The sequence below is a fragment of the Monomorium pharaonis genome, chromosome 8 (genome assembly GCF_013373865.1).
Source record: "Monomorium pharaonis isolate MP-MQ-018 chromosome 8, ASM1337386v2, whole genome shotgun sequence".
Taxonomy (NCBI): Eukaryota; Metazoa; Arthropoda; class Insecta; order Hymenoptera; family Formicidae; genus Monomorium; species Monomorium pharaonis.
This window is the reverse complement of record NC_050474.1, coordinates 16,027,710-16,040,163: the sequence shown is the minus strand read 5'-3', so window position 1 is coordinate 16,040,163 and position 12,454 is coordinate 16,027,710. Positions and strand designations below refer to the sequence as shown.

Below are 12,454 nucleotides of genomic sequence, written 5' to 3'. Positions count from 1 at the left end.
TGTCAGCTTTTGTGACAAAAATATCGTCATTCAAACGCAGAAATTTCTTACATTTCTTAAATTCATTAGAGATGCGCCTGTCAATATAATTCTCGTGTTTCTTTTTGGTTAGAAATTTGTATATAGAATTAGCTACACGACTACAAGTTTTCATCAACGATATTGTGTGACATTTTTAAGCTATTAACTTCAAAGTTCTTAATTACATCGACAGTTAGACTTAAACGATCACTCTTGTCGCTCCGATTAATAGGTAAACAAAACTTATCTCCGAGGCTTAAAATCTTCATTACAGAATCCAGGATCTGCTCACTACTAATATTTTTTATCAATTGTGTCTATATTTAAAAAAGAATTATAGTGGGCGTTCTGTCTAACTATCATACGGTTGAATTTTTCAATTAACTTAATTTTAATTTCCTTGTCATATTTAATGAATTTATTATTGTTAATGTTGTGGACACAATGCCTTAAGTATGGATTTGTGTTGAAATATTTATCACTTAATAAAGACGAAAAACCATAGTCGAAACGTCGTTGTTATAAGAAGTCTTTAAATAAATTTAGCCACTTGTGTCGAACTAATAAATCATTTTGGTTATTTATTTACTGGCGAAGAGAAGACTCACATACTGATAACTATATAATTTAATTTAATGAGTTTGAAAATACATTTATACGGATGTATATATACATTTTGCACACGACACGGACGAATAAGTTTAATATCAGTGATAGACGGGCCGGTTGTTCTCACACAGGAGTATCACGTGAGGCTTCAATAAAATATCCATTCCCAGAGGGAAATAGCAAGTCGGATCGACATTGATCAGATCGATGGCGTCTGCAGTTTTCCTAGGTAGAAATAGTAAATCAGATCGACGTCTAATCGACGTCGATAGCATTTACGCGTCTCCATGAAATGGAGATAGAGGGTGTACCGATATATGTGTTGCAACTGTATATGTTTCATTTTCTTTTTGAAATCTCTTTGAAATCTTTATCAAACTAAAAAAAAAAAAAAATAAATGAATGAACGAATGAATGAATGTGTGAATGAAAAATGATATGATATGATAAATAATATTATAATTAAAAGTATTAATAACCGACGTCAGATCTGGCTCGGTAAACGCTCATGGAGCGCATAAGAAGGAGAACGTATCCCTTCTAATTAACCTGTGATCTATATAAACTCAAGGACATCCTTGTCAATACTTGGGTACTATTTCAAGAAAATATATTAAAATATTCATAATTGTCTGAAATAATATCATAAGAATATATAGCGGCTTTTAGCTAAAAGTATTTACTACATTGTATGTAAGTAGCGGCTGTTAGCCAACAACATTTCCTTTGTCTATATTGAATGTAATTTGAAAGCCCATGTATTTGATTGATGTTAAAAAGCGTTCATATCCTACTGTTTATCGTTAAACAGCCTAAATATTCGTATTTATAATTAACCACGTAATTAAATTTTCCATTAGTGTATTAGAATTATATAATACAATAACTATTTCCCTTAATTATAAAATAATTAAACTACATATTTACAATAAAATAGTTAATAAATTAACTTTTCTTCGTTTTTTAATATTATTAAATAAAATTCACATTTAATTAAACAATATAGTATATTAAAAAATAATAAAATATTTAAAAATTTGAACCTATTTTACCGGTAAATTCAAGTATGCTATCAAACATTTTCAAACATTTTTTTCGAATATTTTTTTTACATTTCTGGTTAATACAATTAATCTCCAAAATGTTTATTTTAAAAATATTCATTTATTAAAATTTATTTGGACTTTTAAAATATATTAAATAATTATTTTAATGCTTAAATAAAACGTTTATAAACGTTTCTTTAACAAAAAAATTAATTGTCTCTTTATTTTTAACATTTAAGAAAATGTTTTTTCAAATATTTTTTAGATATTATTTAAAATGTTTTTTAAATATTATTTTCCTACTCGGACAATATCAGACTGTCCGCGCACGCAATTTCAATTCGATTTCTATCGTTAATTTGTTGCCAAATTCTATGAATAAACTCTGCTAACAAATCGTATTGCTAAAATAACGAAATAAATAGTTTACAAGCAACTTTTAAGGAAATCTGTTATTCCGTTAATGTAATGCACGCTAATATTTTGTTTACAAGATGTTTACTATGTTGTTTGTTCTTTTTTATTTAAATTTATAATTTTAAAATAGTAATAAATGTAAGAATTATACAAATTATGTAATTATTATATATATATATATATATATATATATACTAATTTAATTGTATAACGTACTATAATTAGAATAATAGTTATTTGATTTTTTCTATACATTATTAGATATAATAACTAGAATATTACAATACTTTTTGTAATGTTCTATTTGTAAATAAATTTTTTTACATATATTAATTGCTAAATCAAAAACAGATTTAAAAATTTAATATTTCTTGTAATGTAATCTATTGACATTGTATTTGAACTTAATTTTATTGGAACGAATTGTTGACGCACAGTGTACAGATAAAAGTTATGTAAAATAAAAATTATTCTCTTATATCTGTCGTTTTAAAAATAATTAATATAACACTCCAATTAAAATACTGAGCGGTTGTAATATCGGATGCGGCCATTGTATCCAGTAGACGTCTATTAGATGTTTTATAGACGTCGCGCGTCGATATTAACATCTAGATAGCATCGAAATTCAAAGATTTGAACGTCTACATAGACGTCAAATTAGATCTTATTTAGGCACATTTAAAAGACATCGACATTTAATGTCTATCCGACCGGCTATTTTCCCCTGGGTTAGTAATAGGAAGATCTTTGGTCCCTATACAATTTTTTTATAAAAACGTTAATACATTTTATATATTTAACACGCACGCATATATTTGCATATCGTTTGCATGTATAGATATGGATTTATTGTTTTACCCCAAAAGGTGTTACACTGGCGCTTTTTTCTATAGAGCGTACCCAAACCACAGCTACAAGCTATCAAACCATAGCTTTACAAGCTATCAAAAACACTCTTTACATGCTAACACTCCCACTCCTCCTCGGACCCTCCCCTCTAACCGTTCCCATCTCTCCCTCTTCATCCTCTCTCCCCCTTTCTTCTCCTTTGTTCCTCCTTGTTCCATCTTGTCCTTGAATTCCACTGTCTCCTCTATCCTTCTCATTCCTCTCCGTCTCTTTCTCCGTCCTCCTTCTCCTTCCATTCCGTTCATCTTGACTCTGCTCTCCCTTCTTCCCTCTCCCATCTCTCTCTCATCTCTCGCCCCTTCTCAAGCCTCCGTAATTTCGTCTTCTGCTTGCACATAGTAATTCTGCCACCTGCTTGCACATAACAAAAACCTGTTAAACTAATTATACAACATATCCTTTATACCTACCCTCTCTCCTCTCTTATTCCTTTCTGACCCTGTATGACCCCCCTTCTACTTTTACCCACTTTTACCCAGTTTTTCCCCCACTCCCCCTCCTCTCTGATTCTCTCCACCTCCTTTAATTCTACCCCCCCCCCCTTCCTCTCTCCACCTTCCTCTCTTTCCATCCCAGCTCCATTTCCATCCTCCACCCATAGCCCTCTGTTCGAAACCTCTACCCTTTTGCCTTTCGCTCTCTCCTTTCTCGCCGTTTCCAAAATTTTCCATCTCATTCTCCTCTCATCCATCGTTAAACCTTCATTCTACACCCACCCCCCATATCCCCTTCAACTTCCCCCTTCTGGTCAGAATCCTCTCTCTGTCTTCTTCTCTGTCTATCTCCGTAATTAGAACCCACTTTCCACCCTCCCCCATCCGTTCCGTCACCCTCTCTATTTCCACTCCCCTTCCTAGTGCCCTCCTTATTATCTTCTCTACAAAGCCTCTTCTCTCCTCCTCGTCCTCTCCTTCCACCCCTCTCCACATCACGTTCCTCTCCTTCCTCCTTCTATCCTCTTCCTCTCTCCTTGTCCTCTGTCTCTCCCTCTATGTCATCCTCTCTCTCTCTCGTCTATCCTGTTTTTCATCTTCTCCATTTCCTTCCTTCGGTCAGTCCTCTTCTTCTCCACCTCCCTCCAACCGTCCTCTGGTTCCTACCTCTGCTCCGTCCTCCTCGTCCCTTCCCTTACCTCCTTCTGACCACCACCGCCTTCTCTTCTCCTCTCTACTCCGCCTCCGTATTCTTCCCCCTTACTTCCTCTCCTCTCCGCTCTCTCCTCTTCATTTTCTCAATCTTTCTTCTCTTCATGCCTCCTCATCCTGACTATCCCGTTTCTTTCCTCCTCCCACTTGCCTTCCTCTTCCATCTCCACCTCTCTCCACCACTCCTCCATCCTCTCTTGTTACTTCTATCCCGTTCTTCCTCTCTTTCTCTTCTTCTGTTCCCTCTCCTCAATCACCTTCTCTATCCCTGTCTCTCTTCTTCTTCCTTTCTTACCTTCTCCTGTCCGTTCCTGCTCCTTTTCCTCTCTTTTTTCTTTTCACCTTCCTCTCTCTCCATCTTCTTTTCCTCCCACAGCCTTTTCTCTTTCTCCTTGTCAGTTCTGCCCTTTCCGATCTCTCTGTCCCTTCTGTCCTCCTCCGTTCTCTTCATTTCTACTGCCTCCACTTTCTTCTCCTGTATCCATCCTCCGCTCCCTTTCTCTCTTTCCTCTCTCTCTTCTGTGCTCCCTCCGTCCTCTCTCCCTTTTGCCTTCCTCCTCCTCCACGTGCTTCCTTACACATCACACTCATCAACTCAATCATCTTCTTCATGCCTTCTCTTATCCCTTTCAACTCTCCGTTTATTCTCTTTAGCTCTACACATATCTCCTCTGCTCCGTCTGTCCACTCCATCTTTTCCTTCTTCCTCTTATTCTTCTCACTCTTCGCACTTTCCGACAACATTTTCTTCTTCGCTACCATTTCTTCCACTCTAATCTCTATATCATGCGCTCTTTTACCGTTCTCAACTTCGATATATCGATCCGACTTTCTCTCGAACTCTCCTCTAATCACCGCTCTCCCTCCTCTTCGTTCAATACATCGATGTTACACTTTCTTAGTGGACCACGCGCCTGGCAACTTACGTGTTTTCAAAGCCCGCTACCATCATCTCCCCTCTTTACCTACCAGCTATTCCTGTTGCCCAATCTCCAGCCTCCTTTCTTCCATTCTACCAATCCTCTTTCTGCCCTGCACTCTCCACCAACTCTCATATCCCACCTCTCTCTCTGTGTATCGATGGTTCGAAGTAAGGTCCTCCTGTCATGCCATCTGTCGACTCTTCCTCATACTCTCTCCCTCTCACCAGCGCCTCTCTCCATCTCTCCTGCTGCTTGTCTGCTCAATTTCCTTTTCCTTCCGCTTCTGCGCACTGTCTTGCCTCCAAAATCTGCTGTCCCATCCCCGGTCACCTGCTCCAATATTTCTGATACTTCTCCTGCCTCTCCACTTTCAACTCTTCACTTCCCTCCAATGTCCGAATTACCTTTCCATCTTTCTGACCTCCTTCACTCTCTCTCACCTTCCTTTTCACATCTTTCTCACTTTCCTAACGTCCACTAGTGAAATCACTACTCTCGATTGTTCGCCACCGACCGCCATTTTTTCTATTCTCTCGTTTGCATGTATATTTGTGTATATATTCAACATAAATTAAGGAATTAAAAATAATTTGCATTTAATAATAAAAATCAACTCAAAAACGAAAAAGAAGGTAAATTTATGAAATAAAACATATATTTAAATTGAAATAAAATATTTTACTTGGCGGAACATATACGGATTACCGACATTTGTCACAAGACTAAGAAAAAACCGCTAAAAAATCTTACCAGTATTCATCAAATAAAATACGATATTTATAAATTATTCTATTTAATACGAGAAAATAAACATGCGTGTTTAATATATAAAATGTGTTAACGTTTTTATAAATTTGCAAAAAAAATTGTATGGGGACCAATGGTCTCCTTCTTATTACTAATGGATACTTTATTGAAGCCTCATGTGACGCGCCTGCGCGAGAACAACTGATTTGTCTATCAACACTGATGCTAAATTTATTCGCCCATGTCGTATGTAAAATGTATTGCATATATACATTCGTATAAATGTATATAAACGAGAAGCTGCCTTTTCAGCTCATAGTTGGTAATGTGAACAAGTATATTGGATAGTGTATTGTCACAAGTATTGTTCTTTCGTGAACATGTATCTACTTTTAATTTATTACTTTTTAATCTCTTGTTTTTTTTTACTTTAATATTATTGAAATTATAAAAATACGTCAAATCATTACTGTATATGCACATAATAATATATGAAAAACAGAAATGAATAGAGCAAGAATTAAAATACCAGTTATGTATATATATTAAAATAAATTCTTTAATCTTAAAAATTTATTATAATAAAAATGAAAAAATGTGTGCCGTTCTGCCATCGTCATTCATTTAATGTCATCTTTCATATTATTCTCCGATTTCGTATTTAAAAAAAAATCATTTTTTAGAACAATTTTTATAACAATAAATGTTGTAATTGATGTTGTGATTGATTCAACAAATTTTTTGTAATCATCTGTATTAGCACAACTATTTTGTTTACAAAATTATTTTTTATTCACATTAAATTTCAAAATATTTATTTTAATGTCTTATACTGTGGTCTCCCTATAATTATTACTTGGTTTGGTTGGCTTAATTCATTTTAACTTATTATTTTTTTATTAAGAGAGTTAGAGACGACATAACTATCATAAAAAGACAATTCTATTAATTATGAAGTGTATTATTTTATATATATAATTTATACATATAATAAAGATTGAGATATATATTTAATTGTAATATTTCAGAATGCTGCAATTTAATCCATATAATGTAATATTTTTACTTGTTATAACTTTCAATGGTTTGGATTATCCGAATACTCCGTTAACTTCGCAGGAAAGATGAGTGAATGTAAAAATTAAACGTATGCTATTAAAAATAAAAAATGAGGAATAATTTCAATTAGAAGAGGAAGAAACTTTAGATTTTTATGATGAGTATGAGATCCCAGAAGCGGAAAAAGTTGATTTATTAGAGGCAGATTAAAAAAAAATCTATTTTCCAGAAGAAGTTATTTGTAATTCAGTTGAAGAAACAATATCAACTGACTATAAGAGGCAAACTGTGAAACACTGGAAAAGTAATAAGACAAAACCAAGATCGCTTGAAGGAGTTAAATAAAAATTTAGAAAAGTTACATCAATACGACAATTACAACGATGAGAAAACTATTTCATCCAAAGTAGTAGTAGGCCAGAAAAATTAAAAAAATTTCTAAATACACATTAGGCCATTTTAATAAAGCACTTGAAAGAAAAATCATCATTCATGGCATTAACATCGCTCGATAGGCTTTTCGAGCACAAAATGAAGGAAATGTGGCAGGATTCAAAGCTTCAGAAAAATAGGTACAAAGATTTAAAAAAACACATATTGTGACTAGAAAACTAACAAAATTTGTTACAAAAAAGTTTCTATTATCAAAACCTGGTTTAAAAAATAAATGCGATACATTTATTACAAATGTAAAATATTATATTAATCGATTTGGTGTGGAAAATATTTATAATTCAGATCAGAGTGGATTTTAGTTAGAATTTCATTCTGGTCGTACTTTAGCTCCAAAAGGTATTAAAAACGGTATTAAAATAGGTATTAGAATCTGTAATACAGTCTATATCAGCAATCACGCATAGCTATACAATTCAACCGACTATTTCGGCTAATGGTAGATTATTATCACCTGTTTTCATAGTATTAAAAAAAATTACAGGAACATTTGGTCCGAGAGTACAAGAAACATTATTCAAGGCGCCTAATATCTTTGTTACACCTTCAAAGTCAGGAAAATTAACATCAAATCATGTAAAAACTTAGGTAAAGAAATTATTTTTTCCGAATATCGAGCCACAATCAGTATTATTGTTAGATTCGTGGAGTGGACATTGTCCTAACATAGTTTCAGAAACTAAACCAGATTCTGCAACAGATATTGTTTTCCTATTCCGGCCGGTACAACGGGAAAAATACAGCCATTAAACGTATACGGATTCCGATTGTGGAAGAATTTTATTAAATACTTATTGTTGTTAGATCTGGCTTTAGATTTTTATAATAGAAATAATATCTTGAAATTACAGTCATTAACACACCTTCAATTCTCGTCGCCCAGGTTTCAAAATATATTTAAATATGCGTGGACTAAAAGTGGATACGTAGAGAATGCATACGATGAATATCTGCGGGTTATATCGGTAGAATTTGAAACACCAATAGACTTTGTTTTAAAAAGAATTTTACAGTAAAATGCGATCTTTGTGACGAAATGACCATTATAACTGTTCTTGGTGTAGAAAATCGCTTTGTATAGAACATTTTTTCCATGAACATCATCTTTGTAATAAATATGTGCCATAAATAATGTAAGACATTTATAAACAAATTCTATATTGATTTCTTTAAACAAGATGTTTTTAGATTATTAACATTAGTAAAATTTTAGGAGTTTTCCTCATCCATGCAATAAATATTAATGTTCTTTTATTTCTGCTTAATAAAAATTTTAATTTGTATAAAATTATGTTTGTAACAATTATTTCAACTTCTTTTCTCTTTTCCTTTATTCTTTCTTTCATTTTTACTTCATAATATTTTTTAATTAATATTTTAAACTCATTAAATTATATAATTATGTTATCTTTATTATCAGAGCGTACTATGTGCATATAGTGTAAATAATACAATTATGCAAATAGTTATTGCAGTTTATATTTTATATTTTTTCTTGATATTATATACTTTGTTATATTGTATTTGCCGTTTTAAATATTAAAACAATATTTTGCTTTATATTAAACTATATTCGCATTTGTAACAATGAAAATGTACGTACGCACATACGTATATATATATATATATATATATATACTACTTTTGTTATATACACTGGCGCAAAAAAACAAACAAAACAAAATTTTTGATTTTTAGGCAATATTCAAAGTGATGCAACTTTGCGAAAAATCATCCAAATTACATGTACATTTTTTTAAACTGAAGGGCAAAGACTCTACTTTAAGAATCCTTAGGCGAAAGTTTGATTTTTTAAGTGCGAACCTTTTATATCACATGAAAACCAAACATGTTTTTTTTTAATTGAAAAAAGTTTGTTATCATTTTTCACAAGTTTCTCGTTAAAATCTGGCTGATATTAATTCAGATTCTTAAAGTTCATTCTTTTTTAAGCAATTAAAAAAAAAAACATGTCGATACGATGTTTTTTGTTGATTGTACACGAGTTTGAAATTTGCACTGCATTTTAGGGTATTTTAGCGAATAAATACGGTATTTTTTTAATGTCATGAATTTTGAGTATCAATATGATATTGCACATTGATTTTATTCGTGTTTATCTGAATCATACCGCCGTCATCAAAGTGACCCGATGTGCACCACGTGGAGAATGACGATCGGATTTTGTACATCATGTGGCCCTGAAAGGGCTGATTTTTTTAAATAAAATTTGATTTTTTTATGTGTTTTTTATTTTTTATGTGTGAGTATGTGTATATATATATATATATATATATATATGTTTACGTGTATGTATGAGTTTGAGTATAAATGAATGTGATCTTCTGTCGACTTCAGTGAAATTGGTGCGTCAGCTATCCATTATATTCAGATCAGTAAGTACAAATTTCCACCAATAAATTTCAGGGCCATGATGTACAAAATCCGATTGTCATTCTCCACGTGGTGCACATCGGGTCACTTTGATGACGGCGGTATGATTAAAATAAATACGAATAAAATCAATGTGCGATATCATATTGATACTCAAAATTCATGATATTCAAAAAATATCGTATTTATTCGCTAAAATACCCTAAAATGAAGTGCAAATTTTAAACTCGTGTGCAATCAACAAAAAACATCGTATCGACATGTTTTTTTTTAAATTGCTTAGAAAAGAATAAACTTTAAGAATCTGGATTAATATTAGCCAGATTTTAACGAGAAACTTGTACAAAATGGTAACAAATTTTTATTTTTTTCAATTAAAAAAACATGTTTGATTTTCATGCAATACAAAAGATTTACACTTAAAAATTCAAACTTTCGCGTAGGGATTCTCAAAGTAGAGTCTTTGCCCTTTAATTTAAAAAAAGTACATGTAATTTGGATGATTTTTCGCAAAGTTGCATCACTTTGAAGATTGCCTAAAAATCGGTTAAAAATTTTGTTTCGTTTTCTTTTTACGCTAGTGTATATGCATTTATGCTTCATATCGTGTAATACATTGGGTATTATGTAATTAAGATTAATCCGTTTTTATGTTCTACTATACAAATATACGCAGGAGAAGCAGTTATTAAATGTGACGCAACTAAAGAAATAACGCGATTTCTAGCAGGGCCCTATAGCACGAGATTTTACCATCCCGTTTTGCCAATAAATGAGAATGATGGAACCCATATATTATTATATATGGATGGATTCGGCTTTTAATGCTCTTTAATTTTTGTTCTTACAAAATTTTCAAAATGTTGAAAAAAGGGGTAAATTAAAAAGTTTGAAATTTTTGAAAAATATAAATACTATTGTAAAGAGCATAAAATACCATAAAACTTTTGTATAAATCATTTTTTCATAAACCTTATATTTTCAAAGATATTCTCCAAAAACAAAAAAATGCGTTATTTTCGAGGAGTAGTTTCAACCCTAAACATCGAAATACGCTAAAAAAAATATGGGTCTAATATTTTTTTATGTTCTACAACATATCCAAAGCTCATTAAAATCGATGAGAAACAGTTCTGTCCATTCTCTTGTTAGTTTACATGTTTCCAAAGTTTTTTGTCCCCCAAAAATGTCTTCCAAAATGACCCAATGTCCTTTAGTGATCGTTTATAATAGTTTAAATGTGAAAAAGTGATTTTTCCAGAAAAATTTATTTCTCCTAAAATTTTATATTGAATTTGACGATTTTCGTGTTTTACAGGACCACCAATTTTTTTTCTTTATTTACAAGAACCAGAGAAGATACCCTATATAGATTTCGAGGTGCTGAACTCGAATCTGTTGCCCGTTTTACTTTTACATGTCAAATTTTTTTTAAATCTCGGAAATATGTAATTTGTACATTAATCAACCCATTAATGCCCATGATTAGATCAACGGGAGGATTGGCAAAGTAACTTTTGGAAGCTTTACTTTAGATCAAAAGAACAGTTTAGGCGTAAAAATTTTTTTGAGTTTATTTATAACAAATTACGAAAATCAACTTTTCGAGAGAAACTAATAGCGCTATTCGATTGTGTGGAAAAAATTACATGGAAATTAATATTTAAATTAAATTGATATGATTTACTTTTCCGATCCCCCCTCCCCCGCTGGTCTAGCCATGGACAGTAATGGGTACAGACAGAAATAAATTGTTTATAATATTACTACAGTAAAATAAAAAACATTTTTGGCAATATAATACATGTATTCCATGTAATTTTTTTCATACAATCGAGTGATACTATTAGTTTTTCCTCAAAAAGTCGATTTGTTTAAACAAATTTTGTTATAAACAAATTCAAAAAATTTTTCCACATCTGAAATGTTCTTTTGATCTAGAATGAAGTTTCCAATGGTCACTTTCCCGATCCTCCCGCTGGTCTAGTCATAAATATTAATGGGTTAATGTACAAATAACGTATTTTCGAGATTTACAAAAAAACCTGACGTAGGAGCAAAACGGGCAACAGATTCGAGTTCAGCACCTTGAAATCTATATAAACCCAGTAAACACATTTTATAGCGGCAATATAACATGGAAGTTACATGTAATTTAACATTATTATTCTTGTGATATGTAGGTGCTATATGACATGGAAATAACCTGTTACGTAATATTTGTTATACGCAAGTGATATAGCTGTTATACATCGTTTTGGCGTTACAGTTATTCAGCAAAAATTGTATAATCGTAACATAACACGTTCGTATCAATGTTATTACGGAACAATGCGTCGTAGTTGACTCAGAAATCAGACAACATTACAACATCCTGAATGATAGATCTATTTGATAATAAAAAAAATTATTATAAAGATAATGTTTTCAAAAATAACGGTTTGTCTACAATTACTGCGCACAAAAAATGCACAAAATTGAAATTCATTATGTGCTGAACAAAAACAGAATAATAAATGTATACTATTCAATTTTTCTTAGAATTACGATCTATATAGTTAACCATCTAATTAATCATTTGAACACTTCAAAGATTAGTGCTAAATAGATCGCAATTTCCATCAAATTATTAAGGTTATGGAAAAAGATAAATTTAACAATGAAATTAATAAGTAAATAAATTAATGCTATTTATTTTTAATATGTTTTGCAAAATTTAATTGCTTTT

At 31.7% G+C, this 12,454-nt stretch overlaps 2 protein-coding genes across 8 annotated transcripts in view; one reads left to right on the top strand and one right to left on the bottom strand.

Annotated features, from left to right (window-relative positions):
• The window catches only part of LOC105836993 (kinesin-like protein KIF21A), a 242,645-nt gene that overhangs the window by 27,806 nt on the left and 202,385 nt on the right, over positions 1–12,454 (bottom strand). The window contains exon 17 of one of the 7 annotated variants that reach the window (XM_036291120.1): positions 3,271–3,356. The exons of the other annotated variants lie outside the window; for them this stretch is intronic. Coding sequence (XP_036147013.1) covers positions 3,308–3,356 — 49 coding nt within the window. The 3' untranslated portion in view covers positions 3,271–3,307. Of the gene's footprint in view, positions 1–3,270; positions 3,357–12,454 lie in introns of those variants that run through there. 7 annotated transcript variants of the gene reach the window in all.
• Positions 3,566–7,499, top strand: LOC118647025. The gene is made up of 2 exons (XM_036291126.1): positions 3,566–6,202; positions 6,849–7,499. The coding sequence occupies exon 1, from the start codon at positions 3,997–3,999 to the stop codon at positions 4,924–4,926; it is 930 nt and encodes a 309-aa protein (XP_036147019.1). The 5' UTR covers positions 3,566–3,996; the 3' UTR covers positions 4,927–6,202; positions 6,849–7,499.